At 42.3% G+C, this 13,587-nt stretch overlaps 1 protein-coding gene across 7 annotated transcripts in view; it reads left to right on the top strand.

The window, feature by feature from the left end:
* The first annotated feature begins 1,008 nt into the window (after positions 1 to 1,008).
* kn (EBF transcription factor knot) overlaps positions 1,009 to 13,587 on the top strand; it is a 358,172-nt gene continuing 345,593 nt past the window's right edge. For 3 of the 7 annotated variants that reach the window (XM_070100546.1, XM_070100547.1, XM_070100545.1), the window contains exon 1: positions 1,010 to 1,767. In XM_070100546.1, the coding sequence (XP_069956647.1) occupies positions 1,646 to 1,767 (122 nt within the window). In that variant the 5' untranslated portion in view covers positions 1,010 to 1,645. Of the gene's footprint in view, positions 1,768 to 13,587 lie in introns of all 7 variants that reach the window. The other 4 variants (XM_070100549.1, XM_070100548.1, XM_070100551.1 and 1 more) reach the window with 3 other exon arrangements.

Raw genomic sequence — 13,587 nt, 5'->3', positions numbered from 1 at the left:
GTGAGTCTTGTGTGTGAGTCTTGTATGTGAGCCCTGTGTGTGAGTCTTGTGTGAGAGTCTTGTATGTGAGTCTTGTGTGTGAATCTTATGTGAGAGTCTTGTATGTGAGTCTTGTGTGAGAGTCTTGTGTGAGAGTCTTGTGTGTGAGTCTTGTGTGAGAGTCTTGTGTGTGAGTCTTGTGTGTGAGTCTTGTATGTGAGCCCTGTGTGTGAGTCATGTGTGTGAGTCTTGTGTGTGAGTCTTGTGTGTGAGTCTTGTATGTGAGTCCTGTGTGTGAGTCTTGTGTGTGAGTCTTGTGTGAGAGTCTTGTGTGAGAGTCTTGTGTGAGAGTCTTGTGTGTGAGTCTTGTGTGAGAGTCTTGTGTGTGAGTCTTGTGTGTGAGTCTTGTGTGTGAGTCTTGTGTGTGAGTGTTCTACAGTAACAATCACTACCGTCTCCTACAACAGCAATCACTAACATCTACAACAACAACCACTAACATCTACAGCAACAATCACTACCGTCTTCTACAAGAACAGTCTCCTGACGTAGTTAAGGAAGCTTAAACTTCTTGTAGTGTTGAGTAGGATAGTGAGAGGGGAAGGGGAGAGTGGGGAGAGGGAGGAGGGAGAGTGAATGAGAGACGACCTGGCGGCAGCAGGGGTGGCCGGGTAGGGGGTTCAGGGAAGGGGGGGAGACGACAGGTGTCGTCGCCACGTGGCGGCGTCGCGGACGGAGGCGGCGACGTGGTCCGTCCCCTTCGGCGTCTGAATCCACACTGGCGTGTAGGCGCGCGTCCCCTCGCGTCCTGCGCCACGCCCCCTCCCGGCCGCCTGATTTGCCGTTTCCCCTCGGCCACGCCCCTGGCCGTCCCCCGCCGCGACGTGATTGGCTGGAGGACTCGAGGGGCGCAGGACGGTACTCCCCTCGCCTCGGAGGAAAAGCCTGAGCGGTCGCTGCTCCGAGGGGAGGAGTGGCCCAGGGGAACCGCTCGCAGGGAACAATATTTGTAAGTAACAAAACCTCTCCTCCCAGGAGCCGGCCCGTCAAATTGTTGTGCTGGGCCGCAGTCACTGGTGGCCGCAGCCTGCCGCCGCCCGCACGTCACCGCCCGCCCCTCGCCAGATCAATCGCAGGTCTCCGCCGAGAGAGAGACGCCCACGCGCGCGCCCTGGCAGGCGTCCCCCCCTGTCGCATCCCCTATCGCATCCCCTGTCGCAACCAGTCGTCGCCTGAGTGCTCCGCTGCCCGCAGCGCCCCCAGCTCCCTCCGGCACTAGCTCCCGCGGCACCTGCGGGCCCCCTGCGGGCCTTAATGCGCCCTTGACCCCCTGGGCCCTCGACGCTGGTCCCCAGTGGCCCTTTAGCCTTCCCCTAAGGACCCTCAGTGACCACTAGGGCCCCAGTGAGCTCCCTGACGCGGCGCGAGTGACATTACAGCTTCCCCGGTGCGAACTGTGTTGCTTCCTGCTGGAACACTTGTGTGTGTGGTTTTGTGTTGTTGTTTTTTGTGTTGCGAGGGGAGAGAGATAGGCCTATCTTTTCCGCGAGCCGTGCCTCGCTACCGCCGCTACAGCGCCACCACCAGCCTGGCGACGCCCCGTGTTCCGCGGCGTGAGGGGTCGTGGTAGCCGGGAAAGGGGCGCGCTATCCCAAGGGCGCGAGGAATGTTTGGCCTAGGCGAGGCCTTACCGCAGCTCCGGGGCCCCGTCACCACGCTGAAGGAGGAGCCCCTATCCTCTACCAGGTCCTGGATGCAGCCTACCATGGTGGAGAACACCCATTCCAGGTGAGACGTCAACCAAAACAACAGTCTTTCTGCTAGCTCTACACACACACACACACACACACGGGGCCAGGAGCTATAACTCGACCCCTGCAACCGCAATTAGGTGAGTACACTCTAACATCAACATTTAACAACACACACTTCAACACTCACTCCTGCAGACACACACACACACACACACTTCAGTATCGAGTATTTTGCCAGCACATACTTCAACACCCACTAATGTGCCAGCACACACTTCAATACACAACCTGTAAAACATGTGTAAGATAAAATCCCTATAATTGTTCAGTGCAGGTTCCCTGGATTAATCCTGCCTAACCATAGTTCAGGAACTTGGGACTATTCAATATGTCATCTCTGGATAGCTACCCCATGCAAATTATTGCTTAAAAATACCCACCGACTCGTTATGCACACTACAGCACATGTTCTCCAGCATCCACTCTCCTACTAATACACTCCAGCATCCGTTCTCCTACCAACACACTCCAGCATCCACTCTCCTACCAACACACTCCAGCATCCACTCTACTACCAACACATTCCAACATCCACTCTACCACCAACACACTCCAGCATCCACTCTCCTACCAACATACTCCAGCATTCTCTCTGCTACCAACACACTCCAGCATCCACTCTACTACCAACACACGCCAGCATCCACTCTACTACCAACACACCACTGCGTCCACTCTACTACCAACACACTCCAGCCTCCACTCTCCTACCATCACACTCCAGCATTCACTCTACTACCAACACACTCCAGCATCCACTCTATTACCAACACACTCCAGCATCCACTCTCCTACCAACACACTCCAGCATTCTCTCTGCTACCAACACACTCCAGCATCCACTCTGCTACCAACACACTCCAGCATCTACTCTACTACCAACACACTCCAGCATCCACTCTATCACCAACACACTCCAGCATCCACTCTGCTACCAACACACTCCAGCATCCACTCTATTACCAACACACTTCAGCATCCACTCTCCTACCAACACACTCCAGCATCCACTCTGCTACCAACACACTCCAGCATCCACTCTACTACCAATACACTCCAGCATCCACTCTATCACCAACACACTCCAGCATCCACTCTACTACCAACACACTCCAGCATCCACTCTACTACCAACACACTCCAGCATCCACGCTCCTGCCAACACACTCCAGCATACACTCTGCTACCAACACACTCCAGCATGCACTCTGCTACCAACACACTCCAGCATCCATTCTACCACCAACACACTCCAGCATCCACTCTACCACCAACACACTCCAGCATCCACTCTACCACCAACATACTCCAGCATCCACTCTACCACCAACACACTCCAGCATCCACTCTACCACCAACACACTCCAGCATCCACTCATATACAAATACTACTTTCAGATCCACGTCAAGCAAACTCTCCACCCTCTGCCTCACTACAATAAAAATTCCTATCCCAAATAATCGGATTCCAGTTTCCAGTCACTCAGTGATCCTCTCCCATCCAGTTACTAATTTGAATTCACGTGAATTCAGTAACTACAATCCCATTCCATCAAAATGACAGTACCTCTAGTCCCAGTATAAAATATTAACTTACCCAGTCTATCCAAGACTAGAAAAACAAAAGCCACAATTCCGTGACTGGAACAATTCACAACTAACCCACAAAAACAAAAGTCTGTTCAAAGGCTGGAACAATTCACAACTAACCCACGAAAACAAAAGTCTGTTCAAAGGCTGGAACAATTCACAACTAACCCACGAAAACAAAAGTCTGTTCAAAGGCTGGAACAATTCACAACTAACCCACGAAAACAAAAGTCTGTTCAAAGGCTGGAACAATTCACAACTAACCCACGAAAACAAAAGTCTGTTCAAAGGCTGGAACAATTCACAACTAACCCACGAAAACAAAAGTCTGTTCAAAGGCTGGAACAATTCAAAACTAACCCACGAAAACAAAAGTTGTAATGCTTTTTTCTTACTAGGAACGAAAAAAAGATATTCTTCTTTAAAGTCGAGATAGATACTGTTACACAAATGTTGTTATTAGCTGGTCGCTGGGGTTATGGCTGGCCACAATGAAGTTATGGCTGGCCACAATGAAGTTATGGTTGGCCACAATGAAGTTATGGCTGGCCACAATGAAGTTATGGTTGGCCACAATGAAGTTATGGCTGGCCACAATGAAGTTATGGCTGGCCACAATGAAGTTATGGCTGGCCACAATGAAGTTATGGCTGGCCACAATGAAGTTATGGCTGGCCACAATGAAGTTATGGTTGGCCACAATGAAGTTATGGCTGACCACAATGAAGTTATGGCTGGCCACAATGAAGTTATGGCTGGCCACAATGAAGTTATGACTGGCCTCGATATTTTGACTGGCCACAATGATGTCATAACTGGTCACAATGATGTCATGACTGGTCACAATGATGTCATGACTGGTCACAATGATGTCATGACTGGCCACAATGATGTCATTACTGGTCTCAATGATGTCATGACTGGTCACAATGATGTCATGACTGGCCACAATGATGTCATGACTGGTCACAATGATGTCATGACTGGTCACAATGATGTCATGACTGGCCACAATGATGTAATGGCTGGCCACAATGATGTAATGGCTGGTCACAATGATGTCATGACTGGTCACAATATTATGACTGGTCACAATGATGTCATGACTGGTCACAATGATGTCATGACTGGCCACAATGATGTCATGACTGGTCACAATGATGTCATGACTGGTCACAATGATGTCATGACTGGCCACAATGATGTAATGGCTGGCCACAATGATGTAATGGCTGGTCACAATGATGTCATGACTGGTCACAATGATGTCATGACTGGTCACAATATTATGACTGGTCACAATGATGTCATGACTGGCCACAATGATGTAATGGCTGGTCACAATGATGTCATGACTGGTCACAATGATGTCATGACTGGTCACAATATCATAACTGGTCACAATGATGTCATGACTGGTCACAATATCATGACTGGTCACAATGATGTCATGACTGGTCACAATATCATGACTGGTCACAATGATGTCATGACTGGTCACAATATCATAACTGGTCACAATGATGTCATGACTGGTCACAATATCATGACTGGTCACAATGATGTCATGACTGGTCACAATATCATGACTGGTCACAATGATGTCATGACTGGTCACAATATCATAACTGGTCACAATGATGTCATGACTGGTCACAATATCATGACTGGTCACAATGATGTCATGACTGGTCACACTCCTTGTTACATCTATCATATACACCATTATACAACTATATGCCACATTATACAACCATATATACCATTATGCAATCCATATACAAACATTATACACCATTACACAACCATTATACACATACAAACATTATACACCATTGTACAACCATTATACACCTCTTTGCTCATTCGTTGTATTCCTATACATTACAATACAGTAGCTAATACAACAAGGCTACACCACTGTAGAATGCGAAACACACTGTGTTTTTGTTGTTGTTGTTGTTGTTATTGTTCCCTCTCTATTTATTTGCTCGTCTGTGTGTTTGTTGCTTTCAGTGTGGTCTGTGTTTGTTGTAATGTCATCATTAAGGGATATAGTTATTAAAGTATATATATACTTTTCGCTATTGGTATATATGTGGATTTGTGATTCAGCTTAGTTTACTTCTGTGCTCTGTTTGTCTGTCTGTCTGTGTCTGTCTGTCTGTCTGTCTGTATCTCTCTCTCTCTCTCTCTCTCTCTCTCTCTCTCTCTCTCTCTCTCTCTCTCTCTCTCTCTCTCTCTCTCTCTCTCTCTCTCTCTCTCTCTCTCTCTCTCAACATTCTTTTCTCCTCGTCTCAGCTGTCCTTCCTGTCCGAAATTCCGTCCTCTCCTACGGTAATCTCAGCCCATGGTGGCAGAATTCCTGTCTGTTCCTGAAGCATTGATCTTTTTCCCGTCTGTTCATTCTGGAGATACATTTCAATGCACTTATCTGTCTAGCCCAACGATGCTCTCCTTTCTCCCTCCCGTCTGTCATCTGTCTTATTTCCTCAATAAGACAGGGACTTTTGGGGAGCGGGTCTTGGTCTTGGGAAGTCTGAAAATACCGGTCTTAAGACTAAGACCTGGTTAACTAACTGGTGTTCAGACACTGCCTACTACACGAGGGTCAGTAAAATCTACCTACTGCACGAGGATTATTAAAGTCTATCTACTACACGAGGGTCATTAAAGTCTATCTACTACACGAGAGTCATTAAAGTCTATCTACTACACGAGGGTCATTAAAGTCTATCTAATACACGAGAGTCATTAAAGTCTATCTAATACACGAGGGTCATTAAAATATACCTACTACACGAGGGTCGTTAAAATATACTTACTACACGAGGGTCATTAAAGTCTATCTAATACACGAGGGTCATTAAAGTCTATCTAATACACGAGGGTCATTAAAATATACCTACTACACGAGGGTCGTTAAAATATACTTACTACACGAGGGTCATTAAAGTCTATCTAATACACGAGGGTCATTAAAGTCTATCTAATACACGAGGGTCATTAAAATATACCTACTACACGAGGGTCGTTAAAATATACTTACTACACGGGGGTCATTAAAGTCTACACAGAAACTTGTTCACAAAGTCAAAAATACTTTAATACCTAAAATAAGAATTAAAGCAGATTCCCAGTGTATATATACTGAGAAACACACCTCTCATAATAATAATAATAATAATAATAATAATAATAATAATAATAATAATAATAATAATAATTATTATTATTATTATTATTATTATTGTTGTTGTTGTTGTTTTATTATTATTAATGTTTATGTTTTTATTATTATTACTGTTGTTGTTATTATTCCTTTGTGCATAGAAGGGTAGGGTAGTTGCATTTCCTAGGATCAAGAGCACTTCTCCAGCATCAAGGCATTTCCCTCTCGATGACTAAGTAACTCCGCAAAGCATTTCCGGTGACAGCAGCAACAACAACAACAGCTGTATTCTTCTAAAAATACAGAAACCCGTTTCTACAGCAATGTCCTTCCCTGTAGTAGTTTCTACAACAGCAATAGATGCAGTTCCTCAGCGCTGTAGCCGCCGTCTACAGCAACATCCTGCCCCCCCCCCTCTTTCTCTCTCTCCTCCACCGCCTACAACAGCACCTACAAGCAACAACTACATCAGCATCTACAAGCAACAACTACAGCAGCACCTAAAAGCAGCAACTACAACAACAACACCAGTCCTGTATTTCGTCTGCGCTGATAGCATCCGCCGCTACCTCGACCGCAGACTCGTCTCCTTTTCCCCCCTCTCCCTACAACAACATCCCCCCCCCTCTCCCCTTACACCATTCACGCTACAACCAACAACAACAACAACCGCTGTATCTGGACCATTCTACGACCGCTACAACCACCGCTACGCTTATAATCGCTACGAAACCGACGACTAGAGGCGTCGGCCACCCGCCGACCGCCACCATTTTCTTTCCTGAAGACCATTTAGCGGGCGGAGCGGCGCTCCCATCAATATCCTTATTTCTCCCTCTAACCTTTTTATTCCTGCCTTTTCTCCCATTCGTAAATTCGCCGTTTATTCTGTTTCGGCAATGCAGCGATGTAGAGGGCGCAGGAGATAAGGATAGAGGGGAAAGAAGAGGATAGGAGAGGCCGATGACAGGAACGACGCAACGGCCAAGCTCTAGTACTCCGCTACTCAGCTGTATCCTAGCATTATTCTGCCACTATCCTAGCACTATCCTAGCACTATCATGGCATGTCTACTTGATTAGGCCTGTTGCGTATATTTCTGTGTATCCCTGCATGAGCATACTGAATTCTTATATACTCTAAATGTCTTCAAATCTAATATACTTGTTTATCAATCCCTGTTGGCTAGCTTTTAAACTAGTATGTTGGCTGTTTAATAGCACACCTCTGTTAGTGGCCTAGTAGACTGTGTCTAACCAGTAATTTGCATTTTGTTGGGAGATTAATGTGCGCGTGTGTGTGTGTGTGTGTGTAATCACTTACTTGACTCTATAGGAACAGATATCTACTCTTCTACCTGGAATCTACCATAAATCTACCTGGAGTCTACCTAGTATCTACCTGGAGTCAACCTGGAGTCTACTTAGACACTACCTGGAGGATGTTCAGTTTGACTCCACCAAGACGAGAACAACTCTGTTCCTCCCTCCATTATATTAAAATGTTCAATGCATAAAATTCTTATTTTTTATCTCCGCTGGTTGTAGCACTTGCTGTCTCCTCCCTCAGTTTATTCCATTCCTTCTACCACCCTCTTCGTAAATAAAAAATAATTCCCCAGTGTTGCTTTGGTCCCATGTATCTTAATTGACGTCTGTGGTCACAAGTTATCCCTGCAGAAGGGATTCCAAACTAATTTATCCATTCTTTGATATCGTTTGATATCCTTATATCAGTCTATGAGATGAACCTTCCCTCTTAACTCATACTTTTAGGATCGTATTGGGATAGTAATACTGATAAGTTGTAAGTAAAAGTCTCATATGTACTGATCAAGACAACTATTAAAAAAGGGCTTCGCCGCTGATAAAGCCATTTGTAGCATAAGGTTTCCTTAATACACATTCTGAGTAGTGGACTTTTTTTAAACTCAATGATCAATTCTGTAGCTCTCTGAACATTTCTTATGTGATGGGAGCTGCTGGGTCAACATTTTAATTTAAGAGATACCTGAGTTTCCTGTCTCCTAATATCATGATCATATTACCACTACAATCAACCTTGTCCATAATTAATATCACATTTCCTTTGTTTCGTAAGGTGAAGTCCAGGATCTTTCCTTAATTCAAGGTATAACTTAACAAATCTTTCATGACAATTGTTGTTGCTGAGGTAGATAATAGGGTAAAAAAATATATTAATAGAAAAGTGGGAAATTGACGTGCTTAAGTAAATACGAGGCCTGGTCTCAGACCGAGCCGCGGGGGTGTTGACCCCAGGAACCCTCTCCAGGTCTCCATGGTAACAATATTAGCAGCATCCCTCCATCTACATCTTTGAAACCTGTTTCAAGTAAACCAAAATATCTGGATTCGCTTCAGTTTTATCTCTATGATCTCTTGACGGCCTTTTTTTAAATAATGAACAACAATAAATTGCTTTCTATGTCTGAACCTTCAAAAAAAAAATATCGAAGAATATGTGTTTTATATGTGGTCTGATTTTGCTTTCCCCCATTTTTCATGATATGGAATTTCCATGACAGGATTTCTGTGACATGGAATTTCCATGACAGGATTTCTGTGACATGGAATTTCCATGACATGAGATTTCCTTGACATGAATTTCTCTGACACGGAATTTTCATGACATAGTCCTTTTATGGCAACAGGTTAATTGTCGACCTGTCGGTATTGTATACCATTTTAATATTCACTCTGTCAAACACTGACACAATGGTATCTTGGTACAGATCCATCCATTTTCAGGGGAGAATGGATGGATTTGAGAGGGACGTACCCTCTCAATGTTTACATTCTTTCTTCTACTAGTGGACTACACTTCACCTCTTGACAGTATGTAAGTCTCTGTACTGTTGTTCAGTTCCACATTGTTCCAGACTATGGAACAAAACTCTTCTCCAGTCAGGTCCAAGTTACCTACTGGCCCAATCCAGCCATGTCCAAGTCACACCCACTTAAGAAGGTAGAAGTACTGCATCAGACCCACTGACCCATGCCAGTCAGCTCCAAGTCACCTACTGCCCCAAGCCAGTCAGGTCCAAGTCACATCCACTTAAGAAGAAACAAGCATTAAAAATACTTAAAAAAAACAGAATTGCGTTAAGGGACTATGTTGATAATTTATTCACAGTTCCGGTCTCATAGTCTGACCAATTTATTTCCATTCATTTAAAATCTCAAAGAACAATAACCACCTTATTACCTCAGTCGCTTATTTTCAATAGTTCCTTTATTTTATTAATTAATTCCTTATTTATCTTGTCAAATTCTTCTCTTTCCTAAGTTTTATTTAATATCGGATTGTATACATTGACTCTCATGGTTCTCGCAGATTTTTTTCGATTTCTGTCACCAGGATTTTGGGAAAAAAATATTTTCTAATCTCTGCTTTTAAATTTCATATTTTTTTTCTTGCTTAAATTACCGCTATTCCTTCCTTCATTAACACTGTTCCTTCCTTCATACACACTGTTCCTTCTTTCATACACACTGTCCTTCCTTCATACACACTGTCCTTCCTTCATACACACTGTCCTTTCCCTCACACTGAGTAATTTTTTACCAAATATAACCTGGCTTAAAATATAACTTCTCCATTTTAATTTGAGTGAGCAACAAACTATATTAAGTTTATTATCAGCTCTAGTCTCTCACTCTTTTAAATTTACCCCATCTGTGTTAGTGCATAATTTCTGTTTTGTTTACAAATGTGTTTGTCTCGCTGTTTCTCGGGTTTTCTCGTTTAATTCGGTTTACAAATGTGCTTGTCTGGCCGTTTCTCGTTTTATTTTCGTTTATTCCGGTTACTGCTCACTGTTGTGTGCTCGTTACTCTGAGAAATCAAGTGACAGGCTGGAATGACTGGAGTTTACCTGGAGAGAGTTTCGGGGGTCAACGCCCCCGCGGCCCGGTCTGTGACCAGGCCTCCTTACTCGGTTAATCTCCACAAAAAACTTTCTCTTCATTCCTCTCTTTCTTATTTAACTTTCTTAGGAGCGTCCTCTACCAATTTTGTACATGTGTCTAAAATTATATATATATATATATATATATATATATATATATTTTTTATTTTTTTTTTTTTATTATCACACCGGCCGATTCCCACCAAGGCAGGGTGGCCCGAAAAAGAAAAACTTTCACCATCATTCACTCCATCACTGTCTTGCCAGAAGGGTGCTTTACACTACAGTTTTTAAACTGCAACATTAACACCCCTCCTGACCGCGGGTTCAATCCCGGCCGGGGTATGGTTTTATATATATATATATATATATATTATATATATATATATATATTATATATATATATATATATTATATGTATATATTATATATAAACCATACCCCGGCCGGGATTGAACCCGCGGTCAGAGAGTCTCAAAACTCCAGCCCGTCGCGTTAGCCACTATGGTGTAGAAATATACCTAGTTGGACGAATGTTATTGTGGCTAGCTGGTCTAGTGGCTAACGCGACGGGCTGGAGTTTTGAGACTATGACCGCGGGTTCAATCCCGGCCGGGGTATGGTTTGTTTGCAATCGTGTCATTACGATTTCGTGAGTTATATATATATGAAAAATATGAATATGAAAAATTTTAGACACATTGGGTATCTTTAATGTAGACGTTTTGCCATCTAGTGGGGCTTTATCGACACAGATTCAAGGACATAAATGGAAGACAGAAGCGTCTACAATAAAGATACTTGGATGCTGCACATGTGTCTAAAAAATTCATCTCGTCTGTAGTGTCCACCATTCATGTATATCAGAATATATTTCACTTAAGACAAACTTCCTCTCTGTGTCGAGCTTCACCAAGCCACGACAAAGCTTTATGCTGAGCGAAACGTTCTCCTAACACAGGCTTATTCAGCATCCTCTGTCTTGCCTTGGACAATTGTCTGCTGCACGTTGCCGCTCGAGCCTGTGTCTGCCCCATTTGCTCTAATATTTGTGAGCCAATTTGAGTCTTTACGACAAGCCGTGGAGGATAGAGTCAGCCAACGCAGAAATTAACACTGACCCCCTTTCAGCAGGGATTCGAACTAGAGGTCATTGGTTTTCCATCCCACTCAGATAACCTTTCCACCACTATACGTGGCCTATTGTGTTCCAAATAGAATTTGTAATTGGTATTGTGGCACTGTGAGTCGCGGTCCTTGGCACTCCCTTCCTCCTGATCCCCTTCCCTCCAATACCTCGTCTTAATGGCACTCGCCTCGACTATGACACTTGTGTATGCAAAACCTGTTTCATACACGTTGTACAGAATCATACGTAACTGGTACTGGTGGGTAACGACCACTTGATGTCGTGGTGTATACATACATAAGCAACTAGTGTATATGTATGACCATTTTCGTGAAAATGCTCATACATATATACTAATTCATACATACATAATTCACGACAAACCCAGAATACATTGACTGGAACAAATCACAACTAAACTTCAATTACTGGAATAATTCACCAGTAACCCACAATACCCCGGCTGTAACAGTTCACGAAATAACCTACAGTAAAAATCTAAGAAGGAGCACTGCAACAGACCTACTGACCCATGCGAGGCAAGTCCAAGTCACCCACAGGCCCGAACCTAGTCAGGGCAGGAAACATCGGCAGACATCTTTTTTCGTCGATTAATATATATATATATTTCTTTCAGGGTAATCAAAATACATAATCTTAATTTTCCACAAACACGAACCAAAATAACTCACTTAACTTAGCAGTAACAAACGTAATTTATTTTAGCCAAATCCTACCAAACATATCACAGATTAGTTTAAATTTATTTAATAATAATTAAAATTAGTCAAGATAAAGTTAAACTATATGTATTTTCATTATTTTTTTCTTTGAGAGCTTTACGCATTTGTGGCCCAGAATTCAGAGACGACAAAATCTCGAAATATTTTTTTTTTTCGTTATGTTCAGACTGATTTTCGAAGATTCGTTGCCTAAAGAAGCTTTCATTCTGCTTATTCGGCAAAAGTACCATTGAAACATAAACAAAACTCTCCGATTTGGCATTTTCGGCACAAATATATATATATATATATATATATATATATATATATATATATATATATATATATATATATATATATATATATATATATATATATATATATATATATATAAAATGGCGTGTAATTTTTTTTAGGCAAAGACTGGCTTGCTTAAGCACTTGTGGGACAAACAAGAAGCGTCGGGGTAAACAGAATTGTTTACACAGGCACAATTTCTTAAACATTTACTTAGCACGAGTTGTGTCATGCGTGGCAAGGACTCTATTGTGTTTACAGAGGCGCTTTACGAGCGCCTTCATTTACAAAGGTGTTGCCGTTTACAGAATTCTCTCACGAATGCGACCTCGTCACTCTGTTTACAGAGGCGTTTCGTAAGCAACTAAATTTACGAGGTGTTTTGAGTGTAAACAGTAAAAGTTGTGTGTTTGATCTGACTTGAAACGAAACGTAACTAAATTTCTATAACGTAACGAATTTTGTTAAGTAATGCGAAAGATATTTAAAACTATCTTCAGTTAATTAAACAAGTCTCTCTCCATTGTTTTTTTGCTCTTCGTATTTGTTTTTATTTGTTTACATCTGTTTATTGTTTACATTTGTTTACTTCTGTTTACATCTGTTTACTTAACAGATGTTTACATTTGTTTACTTCTGTTTACTTAACAAATATTTACATTTTTTTACTTTTGTTTACATAACAGATGTTTACATTTGTTTACTTAACAGATATTTACATTTGTTTACTTCTGTTTACATTTGTTTACTTAATATATATTTACATTTGTTTACTTCTGTTTGGATCTGTTTACTTAACAGATATTTACATTTTTACTTCTGTTTACATCTGTTTACATACGTTTGCCTTTGAATTCATATAATAGTCGGTACTCTATTTCTAACCCTGATCTATTTCTATTCTTAGAACAGAGTTTGGTTTGGTTGTTTGTTTGTTTGTTTTGCATAATTTGATA

This window comes from Cherax quadricarinatus, chromosome 73 (assembly GCF_038502225.1).
Source record: "Cherax quadricarinatus isolate ZL_2023a chromosome 73, ASM3850222v1, whole genome shotgun sequence".
Classification (NCBI taxonomy): Eukaryota; Metazoa; Arthropoda; class Malacostraca; order Decapoda; family Parastacidae; genus Cherax; species Cherax quadricarinatus.
This window is presented reverse-complemented; position numbering and strand designations above follow the sequence as displayed.